This window comes from Leptopilina heterotoma, unplaced genomic scaffold (genome assembly GCF_015476425.1).
Source record: "Leptopilina heterotoma isolate Lh14 unplaced genomic scaffold, ASM1547642v1 Lhet_9, whole genome shotgun sequence".
Lineage (NCBI taxonomy): Eukaryota > Metazoa > Arthropoda > Insecta > Hymenoptera > Figitidae > Leptopilina > Leptopilina heterotoma.
Window position 1 is genome coordinate 751,178 of NW_025111193.1, and position 17,664 is coordinate 768,841.

The 17,664-nt window shown below is 23.0% G+C and overlaps 3 protein-coding genes across 4 annotated transcripts; 1 reads left to right on the top strand and 2 right to left on the bottom strand.

The window, feature by feature from the left end:
- Positions 1 to 327: 327 nt before the first annotated feature.
- Positions 328 to 9,867, bottom strand: LOC122511713 (probable RNA-binding protein 46). Of its 2 annotated transcripts, XM_043627134.1 has the most exons (7): positions 9,745 to 9,867; positions 9,240 to 9,663; positions 8,415 to 9,159; positions 5,828 to 6,002; positions 5,293 to 5,615; positions 5,081 to 5,201; positions 328 to 1,342 (listed from the first exon to the last, which is right to left on the bottom strand). In XM_043627134.1, the coding sequence occupies exons 3-7, from the start codon at positions 9,102 to 9,104 to the stop codon at positions 1,182 to 1,184; spliced, it is 1,470 nt and encodes a 489-aa protein (XP_043483069.1). In that variant the 5' UTR covers positions 9,105 to 9,159; positions 9,240 to 9,663; positions 9,745 to 9,867; the 3' UTR covers positions 328 to 1,181. The 2 variants fall into 2 exon arrangements, with proteins under 2 accessions (XP_043483069.1, XP_043483068.1); XM_043627133.1 differs by having other exon boundaries at positions 8,415 to 9,663.
- A 1,192-nt stretch (positions 9,868 to 11,059) lies between these two features.
- On the bottom strand, positions 11,060 to 13,716 carry LOC122511700 (protein MIS12 homolog). Its single transcript, XM_043627113.1, has 4 exons — positions 13,444 to 13,716; positions 12,481 to 12,650; positions 11,672 to 11,809; positions 11,060 to 11,424 (listed from the first exon to the last, which is right to left on the bottom strand). The coding sequence occupies exons 1-4, from the start codon at positions 13,529 to 13,531 to the stop codon at positions 11,155 to 11,157; spliced, it is 666 nt and encodes a 221-aa protein (XP_043483048.1). The 5' UTR covers positions 13,532 to 13,716; the 3' UTR covers positions 11,060 to 11,154.
- Positions 13,717 to 14,206: 490 nt separating this feature from the next.
- Positions 14,207 to 17,113, top strand: LOC122511706 (short coiled-coil protein B). Its single transcript, XM_043627120.1, has 4 exons — positions 14,207 to 14,595; positions 16,050 to 16,163; positions 16,273 to 16,359; positions 16,660 to 17,113. The coding sequence occupies exons 1-4, from the start codon at positions 14,517 to 14,519 to the stop codon at positions 16,800 to 16,802; spliced, it is 423 nt and encodes a 140-aa protein (XP_043483055.1). The 5' UTR covers positions 14,207 to 14,516; the 3' UTR covers positions 16,803 to 17,113.
- Positions 17,114 to 17,664: the final 551 nt, after the last annotated feature.

Genomic DNA, 17,664 nt, shown 5'->3' on the forward strand with positions numbered 1-17,664 from the left:
ATCAAAATTAAATTTTATTTACCATTCAAAAAGAGAAAAAAAAGTATTAGAAAAATATTCGTAAATTGTTTGAAAAAAATAAAATTTGAATATTTAGACTGATTTATTTTCATACGAGAAAAATTATCAAAAGTTATTAAAAAAATTCGAAAGTTATTCAAATTTAAAAATATTTTTCTAAATTAAAGAAAATTATTTTACCTTTATCCTGGGGGTAATTTTTCCACTCATTTTGTTAATTCTAAGGATTTTAAGTTTTTCTAATTTTGTGTTCGAAGATGAAATCAGAACCAATTTTTGTTTTTTATGTAAAATAAATCATTTCGATTTATTAAAATGAAAGAATTAATACAACATTGACAAATGTTTTTAATATTTAAACAATTTCATTACTAAGAACTAATATTTGTCACGTTTAACGTTATTAGTTAATATAAATATTAAATGACCTTCGAAAATTCATGGGTTTAAGTTAATAATACAGGTTTTTTTTTTTGTCAAAATTTGAAAGTCGCTCGCAGAAACATTTAACGTTTACACAGATAATTAAACACGCGCGGAAAATTTAGAACAAGACAATCAAAAGTTTTTTTCTTCGAATTTGTAAAATTCGAGTGGCGATTTTTAAAAAATCCATTAAACACGCATTGAAAGTGCGTAAATCTTTAAAAAACAGACGATATAAAAAATACAGAGTGAAACACGGAATTGTAAAAAAGTGTCAAAAATATAAGTGAAACTAGTTAAGAAAAACGTGTCCTAAAGTTTTTTAAACTCAGTTAAAAAATACGTAAAAAAGTTTTCTAAAAACGAACTTTTAAATTCAAGCTCAGCTTTCAAATATTGTTTCTTTCAACGTAGTGGTAATATTTACCCTTTCACGTTATCAAAACGCTTTCGAAAAAAAAAATTATCTATCACAACTTACATTCTACATTAATATAAAATTACAACTATCATTCCTTACCATCAAAACTTAAATTTAAAAACTATGACGATAAATAGTATAAATAACATTTAGAAAGTAAAATAAAAAAATGTTCATCTTTTTCGAAATTTCTCGTCGATAAATTAAACTTTCCTTTAAAAAAAATGCCATAAAAAAATTCTCGTAATCAAGTAGTGATCTCTACGTTGTAAACGATTTGTAGTTTATAAAAAGAAAATAAAAATCAACGATACTAAGCATCCAGTGGAATTCCTTGCATCTGCCAGTTGGCTATTGCAGTTTCGTAGACTGTTGGATTTAATGGAATCCTGCACTGATTAATTGCCGGTTGATAATAATAATTCGTCATCGGTGGCGGTATTGAAATTGGCGCTGGAACTGAGACTGGAACACCTTTTTTTTTTTTTGAGGAAAACAAAATTTTTACAGTGATATTACAAAAAAAGAAACTAAATTAAAAGGAATTAATAATTAATTATAAAATAATTTACAGGGTTGCCACAAAAATTTAATTTTGTTTCTCCCTGACTTTTCCCTGATTTCCAGACAAAGTTTTCACTTTTTCCTGACCCTATAGAATATTCCTGATTCACTAAAAATGGTAGGTGGTCACTTTTTCTAAAAAATTTTTTCTAACCCTTTTTGTCTAAAAAAAAGCGATTTTTAATCAAATCTGTTTTATAAAAAAGTTTTTCTAACAAGTTTTGATTTATAAAAAAAGTTTTTCTCAAAAGTTATGATTTATAATATTTAATTTCCTGAAATTTATGAAATTCTATAATTTTGATAAAAGTTAGAAAATTGTTAAAAAATTAAGATTTGCAAATAGAAATTATTTTGCAAAATTATTTTCTGATTCTCAATTACAATACTGTTCACAAAATTATAAGTTTTTTTTAAAAAGAAGAAAAAATATTGCAAAATTTCTATTTCTATTTCTTTCTTCTATTTCTTAACAAAATTTTGTTCTTCTTTGGAAATAAGAAATAGCAGTTTACATCATTTTAATACCAAAATTCTTAAAATTAATATATTTATAAAACATTTTTTAGAATATTTTAAATATCTTTAGGGAAAAAATCCCTATAATTTCTATTTGTTAATTACGATTTTTTACGAGATTATTTTTTATTACAGTTTTTTAATGAAATCTCAAATATTTTTTTTAAGAATTAAAAAATTTTCATAAATTTTGATTCTTTAATCATATATCTATTTGATCGTCATTACAAAAATTGAATATTGTTAGAAAATTTTTTTTTAAATTACCTTTATTAGAAAAAGAAATTTTTAGAAAATAACCTTTATTAGAAATTCACCTTTATTGGAAAAAAAAGTTTTAGAAAATTAAAAATTAGAAAATAAGTTTTAGAAAAACTGTACCCCAACCACTAAAAATTATTAGATACTCAAAAAAATGTTCTATTACATATTTATTTATGAATTTCATTAATTGAAAAATTATTCGAAAACATCAATTACTTCATTTTTAAATAAAAATTTAATCATTATTATTTTTTCATGGAAACTAAGATTATCAAAAATTCAAATTCAAACCTTTTTGAAATTAATCAACTTTAAAAATATTTAAATTTGAAAGAAGTTAACAATAAAAAATATTAAACAAAATATCCTTTCTTAAAAAAGACATCCTTTCTTAAAAAAGACTTTCTTAAAAAAGACATGGAGTGGAAAAGTCGAATGTATCGAAAAGTATCGAAGTAAAGAATGGGCAATGAGAATGTAAAATCTTAATAGAAGGGTGTTTTTAAAATTGTTTGTACATGTGAAGGTGGCGCTGCAGTCGTATGTTATTTAAAAAGAGCGCGAATATATAAATTTTATTTTTGTTAAGAGAAAGTACTCATAATAAATCTTATTTTGCATTGACAAAAAAAACGTCAACATTTCAAATATAAATAAGCAAATTATTAACTGAAAAAATTTGAATATTATTATTAATGAAATAATGGACTTGGACAATGGACATATAAAAACTAGCACCGTAGACGGCCGCTTGCGGCCGTCGGAGGAGCTAGTTTGTTATAAAACATAAAGATATCAATTGGTCAGAGTCGAAGACTCGGAGTGATCGATTTCTTCATGTTTTATAATAATTAAAAATTTTGGACTGATAAAATCATCATTTTATACCTATTATAAGAATATTGTTACTGTAACTTCTTCATAATTATTTTCATCATTTCAATTCAATTATTATTTTCTACAATTTGTAAATAAAATTCTTCTCTAAATCAATTATTTTTTATAATTTTTGAAAAAGTTCTTTGTGAATTTTCAAATCTATTTGTTTATAATTCAATTTTACGTAAAATTTCGATTATTCGCAAATTATTCAATTAAATATACATTAGAAAATAAAAACTTGAAATAATTTTAAAATATTTCGATTAAGCTTTAAAAAAAAATTAGTTTTCTAAAACTTTTAATTACATGTATAAAAAAATGAAGATTTTCAAAGATTTTAATTTAAAACCTTGACATAATTCAATTATTCCTAAAAATTGGAATTATTAGTTACATACTTCTCTAAAATTCAATTATTATCTGAAACTTTAACTTAAATTAATTTTTAAATCAATTTTTATTAGACAATTATACTAAAATTCAGTTATTTAAATCCAAAAATAAATTTGTTGATTAATAATTGAAGTTTTTTAAAATTGAATTCAAATAAAAAATTTTATCAATAAATTTTTAAATAATTGAATTCTTTTGACAAATTTTGATAAAATTTTTAAGAATAATTACATTTTTCGAGGAATTTGATTAAAATTGTATTAAAAATAATTGAAATTCTGCAAAGAGTTTTATTATTTATGAAAATAATTGAATTATTGCGAAGAATTTTATATAAAGTTTCAAACAATTTATTTTTTTTGGAAAAAATTTATGCAAATTCTATTTTTAATATTGAATTCTTGTGAAATTTTCATTATTTTAGAAAATAATTGAATATGCTTGTAGAATTTTGTCAAAATATGTTGTCAAAAATATTCCAAAAGAATTGAAATTTTAAACAAGAGTTTTGACAAAATTTCAATAATTTTCAAAAATTAAATTGAAATTCAATTGAAATTTTGTCAAAAATTTTATTGCTTTTAAAAATAATTGAATTACTTGTGAAGAATTTAATGCCAAATTTTTAAATTATTTTTTTTTGGAAAATAATTGAATATTTGTGTAGAATTTTATCAAAATTTTTGTTTAAAATTTGAATTCTTTTGGGAAATTTTATTTAAATAGTAGAATATTGAAAACCATCGAATTAAAAAAAATTTTTGTAAACAATTGAATTTTTGTAATGAATACTAATATTTATGAACATTATTGAACTTTGCAATGAATTTTATTAAAATTCCTCAAAATAATTGAATTTTGTCGATGAATTTTGCTATTTATTTATAAAGATAATTGAAATGTTGACCACAATTTTTATTAGATTTTTTTTCTTAATAATGAATTGAATTTCTGCGAAGAATTTAATTAATTTTGAAAATAATTGAATTCTTGTGATGAATATTGTTATTTATGAAATTAATTTAATTTTGGAATGAATTTTATTCAAGTTCCTGAAAAAAATTGAATTTCGGCGAAGAATTTTGATATTTATAAAGATAATGGAAATATTGACGAGAATTTTTTTAAAAAAATTTTGAAAATAATTGAATTTCTTGAAATAATTTTGATATTTATTAAAATCGTTGAATTCTTTTAAAGAATTACGTTAAAGTTTTTAAAATTGTAACTAACTTTATCAGAATTTAAATTAAAATTTTTCAAACAATACTTCATTAAATGATTTATAAGTAATAACTTTATGGCAGTTTTTCAATGGAATTAAACTATTTAAAGAGAAATTATTGTTGAAAATAGAAAAAATTGAAGGTTTTTTTTAGAATTCGTGATAATTTTATAGTTTATGGGGCAAACAAAAATACATAAAACTTCATAATTTTCTTATAAATTATAAAAATTTAATTTTTTCAAGTACTTTTAATAAAAATTCCTGACCTTTTCCTGGATTCCCTGACCTGTGGCAACCGTGATAATAAAATTATAATTTATAAGAGTAATTAATTAAATCAAAATTAAAATTAAAATATTTACATGTAGATGTACTCAATTTGTGATAAATCGCTCGAGCTGCAACGTTAATCGCTTTCTGAACAGTCGGAAGTATATCACCGAAATGTTGAAAGACTATTTGATTATCTTTAACGATTGTTATCTATAAAAATACAGAGTTGCTCCTAGTATTCTAAAAAAATCTCTTTTTTTTGTAAATATAATGAAAAATTATTGGAAAAAATTTCACTAACCTTACAAAAGTATCCTAATGGTTCATAGGATTCGATGCATTCTAAATGGCACAGACAATTCAATTTTTCCATTACGAATTTCTGTAAACTTTGCGCGTAATCGTGCTTTGGTAGATTTGCATTTTCAACAGTATTATTTGATTTATTCGTTCCTTTTGATCGACTTTTATGTGAACTTGATTTTTGACTTTCAGGACTCTTCGATCCAATTGTTTTGCAAGAGGCCTCAGCAATTCGTCTTTGTCTCTCAATGTCCTTGACACCGCCAATCGGTTTTGCCCATCGTATCTCCCATTCTTCACTCTCTGCTAATCCTCCAGGCTCTGAATATTAAATGAAAATATTAATTTCCAAAATAAACAACAAATTGGAAATAAAAATATATAAAAAAAAATAATAGAAATGAACTTGAAAATATAAAACCAAAAAGAAGAAATTAAAAATAAAAATCAAATTGAAGATAAAAATATAAATACAAAAATATAAAAATTAAAGTAATAAAAGTAAAATTAAAAATAGTTTCCAAAGGATTTACTTATCAAGGTTGCCATAACAAGTTCGGCCAATTCCCGATTCTCATAATGGACAAATGAGAAATGATTGAGCTTTTTTATTTTCAAGATTGGCACATTTGTCGCTTTTACAATCATGTCTTTCAATTTCTGTTGAGTCATCGCCAATGGTAAATTTCTGATGAAAAGCGCTGTCACCTGTTCAAAAAAAAAAAAAAAAATTTGACATTTTAATACCTTCGAATATTTTCTTTAATAACGAATAATTTTGTTTCATTTTATTTCAAAAAAAGAAAGACAAAAATATTAAGAGGTTAATATTAACATTAATATTAAGAGTTTACAATATTTAAATATAAAATAAAAATATTTGAATAAAATATGAAAATATTCGAATAAAATATAAAATAATATAAAAAATACTGCCTCGTGGAAAATACTTTCCGTACTTTCTAAATAAAACAAATATAATCCGCTGATGATCAGTTTACAAACTTACCAGACCTATTCGAAAATTATCTCTGCAGAAAAAATATTTTAATTTGTTCACAAGACCGAAAGAAGATTAAATTAACATTTTGACTCAAATATTACACACACACACATTACGAATAAACTTTGAAATTTTGCTAATTCCGAACCTGAAATAACTAAAATAGAACAGATAAACTATTTAAATAAATAAATGTTCCCAAAGTTTCAAACGTTCAAAAATGAAAGTCAATTTTTTCATTACTCCTTTTTTGATTTGTACTTCATAAAAAAAATTATTTTGTATATGAAAAGAAAAACTAATTAACTAGGTAAAAATATTTAATTTACATTGTTTTTCAATTTAAGTAGAATAATTTTCGAAAATATTAGAACAGAAAAAAAAATTCCCTTCATTTTGACTTTACTTTAATGTTCAAAATTTTAGGGAAATATTAAATAGAAAATTTAAGAAAAGAATTTTTGAAAATACTTAAATAGAAAAAAAATCCGTTTATTTGAATATTCAAAATTTTAGGGTAATATTTAAATAGAAAAATTAAAGAAAAGCATAATTTTTGAAAATATTTGAACAAAAAATAAAATTTCCTTTGTTTTGAATTTTTTTAATGTTCAAAATTTTAGATAAATATAAATAGAAAATTTAGGAAAAGAATTTTTGAAAATATTTAAACAGAAAAAATTAGTTTCTTTGAATATTCAAAATTTTTGGGAAATATTTAAATAGAACATTCAAGAAAAGCACAATTTTTGAAAATATTTAAACAGAAAAAAATTGTTGTTAATTTGAATGTTCAAAATTGTAGGAAAATATAATTACAATAGAAAAATTTTGGAATATTTTAAAGAAATTTTAAGATTAAAAAATAAAAATAAAATAACAAATAGTTAAAAAAAAGACAATAAACAATAGAAAATTCAGGAAAATTTAATAAATGTTAAGGTTAGAAAAGAATAAAATAACAAAGTTACAAAAATGACAATAAAATAACAAATAGTTACAAATATAACAACAAAAATAATATAAATTAAAAATTCACGAAAAGAATAATTTTTCAAAATATATAAACAGAAAAGGAAATTTCGTTCAAAAATTTAGGAAATATAAATAGAAAATTTACAAAAATTTAACAAATTCAGGAAAATTCAATAAATGTTAAGGTTTAAAAAGAATAAAATAAAATATCAAATAGTTGCAAAATGACAATAAAAATAGGAAATTCAGGAAAAGTTAACGTTAAAAAGAATAACTGAATGTTTAAAATTTTAGGAAAATATAATTATTATAGAAAATTTTGGAAAATTCAAATAATTTTAAGATTAAAAAAGAATAAATAAAAATAAAATATCAAATAGTTTAAAAAAATTACAATTAACAATAGAAAATTCAAAAAATGTTAAGGCTAGAAAAAGACTAAAATAAAATAACAAAAAGTTACAAAAATGACAATAAAAAATAGAAAATTCAAGAAATTTTAAGGTTAAAAAATAAATAAATAAAGATAAAATAACAAATAGTTACAAATATAACAATAAAAAAATAAAAATAGAAAATTCACGAAAAGAATAATTTTTAAAAATATATAAACAAAAATGAAAATTTCGTTCAAAATTTAGGAAAATATAAATAGAAAATTTACAAAAATTTAATAAACTTTAAGGTTGGAAAAGAATAAAATAAAATAACAAATAGATAAAAAATAGAAAATTCAGGAGAATTTAAGGTTAAAAAAAAATGTTAAATATTTTAGGAAAATATAATTGTAGAAAATTTTGAAAAATTCAAGCAATTGTAAGATTAAAAAAGAATAAATAAAAATAAAATAACAAATAGTTTAAAAAAATAACAGTAAACAATAGAAAATTTATGAAAATTCAATAAATGTTAAGGTTAGAAAAGAATAAAATAAAATAACAAACAGTTGCAAAAATGACAATAAAAAATAGAAAATTCAGGAAAATTAAGGGTAGTCAAGAATAAATAACAAATAGTTACAAATATATAAAAAAAATCGAAAATTCAGGAAAATTTAAGAAATTTTAAGGTTAAAAAAATAAACAAAAACAAAATAACAAAAACAATATAAAAAATAACAATGAAAACTAAAAAAACCTCACCGTTTGCATAACATCTTCATCGATGGGATCACCAGGTTCAGGATCAGCCCAATCAACGGCAATGTCATGATCCCAAAGAACAACTCTTCCGGGGATGAGCTTTCGACGAGCCATTGCCGCCGATCTATGATCTCTAAATTCCACGAAAATAAAACCACGATTTTGAGTACGATCTTCAGAGCTGGGATATACATAAATTTCAGTAATACCATCTAACATTTTACTAAGTTCCTCAAAAAATTCCGCCTTACTTTTATCCTTGGGAACGCCGCCGAAGAAGAGGCGACAATTATCAATAGACTTAACAACCCCAATACGATGTCCAGAACGAATTTCAGAATTATTTAATAATTGGCAAGCACGTCGGGCTGTTTTTGAATCTTCAAATAAAGCAAAACCAAAACCACGATTGGTACCAGAAAAATCTAACATTAATCTTAATTCTAACAATTTACCCACTTTTTGTAAAACAGGAACAATTTCATCTTCATAGCAGTCACGTGGTAGACGACCTAAAAAAACCTCACTCCCCTTTGAACGTTCGATTAAATTATTCGTCAATTCATTACAAGTGAGTCTTCTTTGGCCATTTTCTTGAATAATTTCATATTCCGATTGACCGATTAAATTTAGAAGCTTATATTGCGTCTGAATATCGGCTTGTAAATCAGGTATTTCCTGATGATACATCTTGCAATGATGAATGAAAAATCTTCCGAGATTGAAAAACGAATCTTCTCTGATGCTGAATTTTCACAAAATGAAATTATTCACTGAGATAAAATGGAAAAAAATACTTGAATATAATATTGAATCAGAACTTACTCGATGAAAATTGATTCTGAACACTTTCCTTTTTTCTCAAACAAGCAACAACTGGCGTCTTTTTGCGAGACTTCTTTTTTTAACGGAAAACGGAAACTAAAAAATTCTAACTGACGATGGAGAATTTCAACCAATAAGATGTGAGTATTGAGAGAGGAGAGGGTTTCCCCCGAAGATCCTAACCTTTTCCGAGAAAAAATACAATATATACAATATAAAGGTAAACACACACCGACACTGCCAATTTACTGAATATACTAAATTTTTCCAAAACTGACAACAATTGACAAATGACAAATTTTCATTTATCACGACAATAAAAATTGATTCTATAAAATTAATTTATTTCGATTTTCAATAAAAATAGATTGAGGTTATAATAAACCAAGCACCAATAACAACTACCAATAAAAAGAAACACGTGCTGAAAAATAATTAATTTAAATTATTTCCCTTTCTTGGCTATAATTAAATAATTGAAACTATATTTTCAATTCGTACGTACTTTTCTTTGTTCACCGTCAAAACGATTTCTGCGAACTGACTCAAAACCAGTGAAATTAATATCATTAATATAATTACTCATCGATATGTGCGTTCCAAAAAACAAAACACAACCGTCACGTGATTTCAGTTGGAGAAATTCAAATTTTTTCAAATTTATCTTTTAATTTTAATTAAATTCCTTGAAGTTCTTTTAGTTTAAAATTTATAACTTTAAATTTAATTGAACGTAAATCGTTAAATAAATTGATTTTGTTATAAAACATTTTAAACAAATTTATAAATGTTTAAAGAATTAATTTAAAATATTCGAATTTTTTATTGAAAAATTGTTAATATTTCAAAATAAATTGTATAAAATGTAATAATAATTATTAAATATTGTATAAATAATTTCATATTTAACGAAATTTTGTAAAAAATATTTTAAGAATTATATTTATTTTTATAAAATTATAATTTAAAATATTTACTATTAACAATAATAATAATATTAATAATTTAATTGAACAATAATATTAATAGTAACAATTTTAATTATAATTTTATAAAAATAAATATAATTCTTAAAATATTTTTTACAGAATTTCGTTAAATATTTATTTATTTAAGTAGTAAACGGGAAATATAAAATTATTTATGCAATATTTAATAATAATGGTGAAATAGAAAATTCTAATTAACAATTATGATAATAGAGGTACTGATTAAAAATAATTTACAATTTTTGACAATAATTGTGAAATAAAAAATTCTAAATAACAATTAATTTATAATAATAAAGACACTAATTAAAGGTAATTTACAATATTCAACAATATTTGAGATATAAAAAATTCTAAAAATCAATTTATAATAAAAAAGTTACTAATGAAAGATAATTTTGAAAAAAATATGCTTTTGGAATTGAAAATTTGTAATTCCTTTAACAAAAATACGAAACTAAATATAAAAATCTCTATTTTAAAGAGAAATTTAATTCTTTTACAATATATTTCTAAATATAGATAAATTAATAATAATAATTAAAGAAAATTAATTAAAAACGTAAAATACAGTTAAATTTACAGAATTTAGTAAATAACTTAAGAAAATTTAGAAAAACTTATAGATTATATTTACAATACGTCGTAATTTGAATACAAAATATGTACACAGTACAAAAAATATTTTCCATTCAGGAAAATAAGTTACAGGACAAATTAAAAAATACTATTCTAGTTAATAAATATTTAACACTATTCGAAATTAAAATCAAATCCAATCAAATGAATAATAATAATAATAAAATAATAATAATTGAAAAGAATTTCGAAATTTTACAAAATGTGAAAAATATTGCGAGAGAATACAAGAAAAAAACATTCGTTTACATATAAAAAACAATATTTTAGTGATTTTTGGAAAAAAACTAATCATCATCAGCAGAATTGCAGTCTTTTAATTGAATATGATCGATATTTGGATTATAAATCTCTTTCAATGATTTTAACGTTGAATCATTAAATAATTTGTTTAAATTTTGATATGTTTCAATGAAATGCACAACATTTTTGTCGGGTTTGGGAAAATTCGATGCCTTCTCCATGTCGCCAATAATTTTCGTTGAAAAATTTAAAAATTCTTCTTTTCCCTTCATGGCCTCGAGTTCCTTATCAAGAAGTATGCTTTGAACTTGAACCTGTAAACAAAACAGAAAATTTTAACATTCCTAATCAGTTTTGACGAAATGAAAACAAATTAGCAAAATTCGTATAATTTAATTATAATTTAACAATTATTACGTAATATGAATAATGAAATTAAATAATGTAAATAATTACTTTCGAGAAAAATTAATATTCAAATTAATGACACATTAAATAATTAATTAATAATTAAAAAATATTAAAATTAGTCAAATTTTAGAAATAAAATATAAAATTCACCCTTTTTAGCGTTTTCTGCAAATTTTCCAATTTTTCATTTAAATTTTGATATTCTTCATCCGAGTACTGCACTGCTTGGCATTTATCCTCTTCCAGCAGAACATTGTCCGGTATTCTTATATATTTTTCAACAATTGTCTGAAAAGAAAAATTAATTATTAATTATTAATATTCAAAACTAAATTTTAAAGTATTTTTCTTTTTTAGACTTTGAAATTAAAACACGAATAAAAATAATGTTTAATACGTCAAAAATATTAAGTATAAAATTCCAGTTTGTTTTTAATTATAATGAGTAACAATACTACTGGAAAGAGTAATAATAAAAATAATAATAACAACAATAATAGTAGAAATAATAATAATAGTAATAAAAATAAAAGTACCAAAAATAACAAAACAGAATTAGAATTTAAAAAGTAAATTTATAAAAGAAAAATGAAAAAACATGCAGTTGATGTAAAAATTATTAATAAAAAATTCGTTTGAAATCAAGCGATGTTAAAGCTGAGAGAAAATGAAAGCAAGAAGAAAGCAACAGGTGGATATCAACTTCCTAACCGTATTTTCAAGAAATCACTAGTTTTACAAGTATTTATTGATAAAAATTAACATTTAATTAAAAGTACCATTAATATTTATGCTTTTTTTCACTATTTTTCCACAATATTTGAAAGGGATTCTAAAGAGAATTATTATTTTATTCGGAATTTGTAACGGTTAATTCGTTGGCAGCCACCTGTTGATTCTCAAGGGAGATTCGTATATAATATGAATAGCAGAAAATAGTTTTCATTTTAAAAAAATACCTGAAGTTTTTCAAATTCTGGCTGTGCTTTCTTCATGTAGAGTTTTTTTAAATCATTAATATTTTTCTTTAAAATTGCATTATCCTCCTCGTTTAATTTGTATTTATTGGAAATTGTATTATATAAATCAAGGCACTTTGATTTAATATGGGCTTCAGTGGCTTTTCTAACTGAAACACATCGTATAACGCTTATTAAATTCTATTCCCCCCTTCAAAAAAAACAAAGAATTTTCCACCAAACATTGATAAAAAAGAGAAATATTATTTGCAATTTCAATGAAAAAACAAGGAAGGATTTTTCATTGTAAAAAGAAATGGTTCTTGTTTTGAAATACAAGATTAAAATCATGAAATGAAAATGAGTCTGGAAACAAAGAATTGTTTCTCACAGGAGAACGAAAGAACAAAGAGAGCATTACTTTCAAACTAGAATGAAGATTTCAGTTCACAAAAGCGGAAACTTGTTACTCAGTTAGCAAAAACCGAGGAGTTTCACTGTGCGTGACCCAAGGTCAAGAAAAAAAAAAACCAGATCTTGGATGACAAGCGTGGGGAAGACTCTTTTTCTCACTTAAATTATTCTTTTATTATAAAAAAAAAATACTCGAGAAATATGAAAGGAAGGAAAAGGTGGTCGATTTCCAAGCTATTGGCGAAGATTGTAAAAAAACTGCCTGTTTGAGAGAAAGGAGAAAGCTACAAGAGAGATGAGAGCGTCAGCCTTTGTGATCGTCTTCTTCGTCCAGAAAATGCGGTGAAAGTGTTCCAAATGCTGGACGAGTGTGACTCTAGTCATGATTAAATATCACATGAAACTAAAGTCCACTCGCCCAGCGTCTGAAACTTTTGTTTAATCCAGCAGGTTTTTTTTCTTGATGCTCCGCCGCCGCCGCATTTGTGAAATAAAATCTGAAAAGCATTCACAAAATAGCGGAAAGTCAAAACGAAGAAGGCGTCTTACGGATCGCATAAACGGTTCTCGAATGAAAGCCAAACAGCTGCATTTCGTATTCTTCACGCTTGCGCTTTTCAAGTTCCGCGGACGCCATCGTGCTTTTTGTTTATTCCTTAAAAAAAGCACAATTTGTTAAAAAAGTTTAAATTCACGTAAACACTGATTTTTGTTGAATTGTATAATGGGGGGGAAAAAAAAATGCCAGAAAGACTGGAGAGAGAGCCCGATTGACGTCCGTTGCAGTTCGTTGACAAATGAACATGGCTGCCAGCGTCCTTTGCCCTTCCGTAAACTCGAGCGTTGCCATCAGGTCGACGATTTTGCAAGCAGCGCCCCTCGCGGCAAACATTTCAATAAAACCAGTAGCGTATCAATTTTCTATTTTCATCCAAATATTCTCATAAATTTTCCCCTTGGTCACAATAGTCTCAAATTCTAAAGAAAATTTATTTTCCTCCCTCTTGATTTTTTTCCATATTTTTAAGTTTAGGATAAGAATATAAAACACCGGAGTTTTATAATACAATACAGGAAAAAAACACCCTGGCTATGGGACTAGTTACTTCACTGATTGTAATTATTTTAATTTCATGTTTGTTTCGCCCATAAGGACATAATAGTTAATTAAAATTTCAATTCTAAAATTCATTTTTTTTAATTATTTGACAAGAAAACATATAAAATTTCTTTTAAATAATTAAGATTCAATGTTTCATTGTTAAAATTGAAAGCAAGCAACGCAAAGTAAATGAAGTTTCACGATGTTCCGTTAGAGGGCGACGTGTCGATAAAAATGGCAAATGGTGGATAATACACAGGACTGTTTATGTCAAAATAAAATATTCCATTACTCACTGTATTAATCATAATTAATGTGTCATTCGTAATAATCAAGGGGATTGAAATTTCTTCAAATAAAACGAATTTTTAGCTTGGAATTGGCGGATAATTGCTTGAAATTTAACCTATTTAAGTGAATATATTACGTAAAGAAATATATTATTCGGAGAAATATTTCTCTTATTATTTGAAGGATTGAATAGTTGAAATCTGGTATTATTGACATAAGAAGCTCCAGAATGTCTACGTCGATGTTGTCTAGTGCCAAATTACAAGATGACATGAATAGCATTCCACTTGCTGATGACGATCCTCAAGGTATGACATTTGCATTTTCAATTTTTTGTTAATTTAAAATTTTAATTCTACTTATTTTGAAATTTCCATCTCCTTTCCCTCTGTCTTCACTTTACTGATTTATTTTTGTATTTGATAATTAAGACTTAACGCTCTTTCCTTTTGTTTTTTAAAGTTAAAAAAGTTAATACCGAAGTTTTTAAATCAAATATTTTTAGGTTATGTTTTTTCGTTAATTTTCTATATTTTCTATTTAATTAATTCGGAAGTGTACCTAATTAATTTAACATTTCTAATTATTAATTTTCCAGTATTATTTTCAATTTCTATTAATTTCCTAGTTAATTAATTTGGAAGCGTAATTAATTAATTTAATAATTATTAATAATAATAAAGTACAACGGTAATCTGTTCAAAGTTTGAAGTTAGTTGCTGTTTGCTTTTTTGTTTCTTAAATTTTTTATGATTTTTCTTTTCAAATATTTTCAATTTTAAAATAAATGTATTGAAAATCAAAGAATTTTATCAAAACATTTGATAATAATAGAATTCCTTCAAAGAATCTTATTATTGAAAAAATTAACTGAATTCTCGCAAAGAATTTTATTAAAATTTTAAAAAATCCTAATTAAATTCTTTTGAAGAATTTCTTTGAATTTTTTTAAACTAATGGAGTTTCTTCAATAATTTTAATTAAAAATTTTGAAAGCAATTTAATTTTATGAAGAATTTTATTAAAATTGCATTGAAAATAATTTAATAAAATTTAATTTAATTTAATAAAATTTAATTTAATTTAATAAAATTAAAAATAATTTAATTCTTGCGAAGAATTTTATTATTTACAAAAATAATTGAATTGTTCCGAAGAATTTATTAACATTTTTTAAAATAAATGAATTTTATGTTAATACCTATTTGAAAATTTCAATTCTTTCAAAGAATTCTATTAAAATTGTTTTGAAAAGAATTGAATTTCTGCAAAGGATTTTACTATTTATAAAAATAATTGAATTATTGCAAAGAATTTTACTACTTTTAAAAATAATTGAAATGTTTCGAAGAATTTGATAAAATTTTAAGACATAATTAAATTGTTATGAAGAATTTTATGCAAATATTTGAAAATAATGAAACTTTTTAGAGAAATTCAATTAAAGTTGTTTCGAAAATAATTGAATTTCTTTAAAGAATTTTATTAAAATAATTGAATTTTTTGCAAGGATTTATTAAAATTTTAGAAAAAAATAGAATTTTTTCGAAATGTGTTAAAATTTTTTTTAAAAATTGAATTCTTTCGAGGAATTTAATTAAAATTGTTTTGAAAATAATTGAATTTTTGTAAAGATTTTACTATTTAAAAAAATAATTGAATTGTTCAGAAGGATTTATTAAAAATTTAGAAAATATTTGAATTCTTTCCTGAAATGTTATCAAATTTTTGAAGGAGGGAAGTAATCGAATGTTTTTTTCAGTAATTATTCCAGAGGAAGAAATTGAGAATTCGAATAGATCAAATGTCTTGAATCATGGTCGTAGTATGGATTCTATTCCATCGACATTTACAAATGGGAGCTGTAGTCCAAGTAGTAAGTTCTGTTATATTAAAATAGTTTTAAATTTTTCTTTCGCAAATCTTTTGCTACAAATTATTTAAATAAAAATCGTAACGACTTAATTAAAATATATAATTTCCAGGCTTAGATCCTGATATTAGTCCAGATGAACAGGAGGAGAAAACAAGACTAATATCACAAGTTCTCGAACTTCAGAATACATTAGACGGTGATTTTATAAAAAAATTTATTATTATATTATTATATTATATATATAATATATATTATTATATTATTATTTATTATTATATTATTATTATTATTATTATTATTATTATTATTATTATTATTATTATATTATTTATTATTATTTATTATTTTATTTATTATTATTATTTATTTTATTTTTTTTATTTTATTTTTTTTTTACAAATAAAAAATTATGGTTGAAAAAATAAAAAATTTTGAAATTTGAAAAACAATTTTAAAAAAATTTTTAATTATTTGAAATTGTTATTTTTAATTTTAGACTTGTCACAAAGGGTGGACAGCGTAAAGGAGGAGAATTTAAAATTGAGAAGCGAAAATCAAGTACTTGGACAGTATATAGAAAATCTCATGTCGGCTTCTAGTGTTTTCCAATCAACAAGTCCTAAGACTAAAAAAAAGTAAGAGTCATTCTTCTTTAAAAAAAAAAAAAATCTTTTATAGATAAAAATGGGATGAGAGCCGATGTTATTACCACGTGTGCATTCTATTCCATTTCAAAATATGTGCAAGCTGGCATCTCAAAATGGGACTTGATCAAAACGCAATTTCCTAAATAATGCCAAAGATGCTTTTGATATTTATTTTAAATTAGTATAATTTCAAACGCGATTGTTAATTATCGACTAAGAAGTATTTATTTTTGTTTCTCGTTTTATTTATGCTGCGTGTACGATAAATTTTCTTTTTAACTGATGCTCGAGAACAAATTCAATTCGACTAGAATTTCTAAATTTCAAATTCGGAAAAATTAATTAATTTAGATTAATTTTGCATTCTTTTAATTTTTTCAATGCAATTTTACTTATTCAGTTAATAGAATGATTTTTAGACATTTTATTCTATTTATCTAATTTTCCTAATGCTTTGAACGTTCAAATGAACATTTTTTTTCTATTTGAATATTTTTGAATATCAGTAGACAAAAAAATGGTTTAAACATTTACTTAGTTAAGAATTAATTTTTTTACGTACAAAATAATTTTGTATAAACAGGGTTGCTACAAGTCAGGGAATTCAGGGAAATCAGGAAAAAGTCAGGGATTTTTAGTAAAAGTACTGAAAAAAAATGAATTTTTAAAATTCATGAGAAAATTATGAATTTTGATGTTTTTTTTGTTTGCCTTGTAAACTATGAAATTACGACGAATTTTAATACAAAAGCTTCAATTTTTTCTATAACTTACAGTAATTTATTTTCAAATAACTTAATTTTTCAAGAACTATCATAAAATTATGACTTAAAAATTATTTAATGAATAATTTT

Bases quoted from the DNA above. Each gene is read 5' to 3' on its own strand.
- LOC122511713 (XM_043627134.1), bottom strand. From the start codon at position 9,104: ATGTATCATCAGGAAATACCTGATTTACAAGCCGATATTCAGACGCAA. The intron at 6,003-8,414 runs GTGAGGTTTTTT...TTTTTTGAACAG, and splicing joins ATGAAGATGTTATGCAAACG to GTGACAGCGCTTTTCATCAG. The intron at 5,202-5,292 runs GTTAGTGAAATT...GTATTTTTATAG, and splicing joins CATTAGGATACTTTTGTAAG to ATAACAATCGTTAAAGATAA.
- LOC122511700 (XM_043627113.1), bottom strand. From the start codon at position 13,531: ATGGCGTCCGCGGAACTTGAAAAGCGCAAGCGTGAAGAATACGAAATG. The intron at 12,651-13,443 runs GTAAGACGCCTT...GATGTGTTTCAG, and splicing joins GAGAACCGTTTATGCGATCC to TTAGAAAAGCCACTGAAGCC. The intron at 11,425-11,671 runs GTGAATTTTATA...TTTTGTTTACAG, and splicing joins TGCAGAAAACGCTAAAAAGG to GTTCAAGTTCAAAGCATACT.
- LOC122511706 (XM_043627120.1), top strand. From the start codon at position 14,517: ATGTCTACGTCGATGTTGTCTAGTGCCAAATTACAAGATGACATGAAT. The intron at 14,596-16,049 runs GTATGACATTTG...TGTTTTTTTCAG, and splicing joins TGCTGATGACGATCCTCAAG to TAATTATTCCAGAGGAAGAA. The intron at 16,360-16,659 runs GTGATTTTATAA...TTTTAATTTTAG, and splicing joins ACTTCAGAATACATTAGACG to ACTTGTCACAAAGGGTGGAC.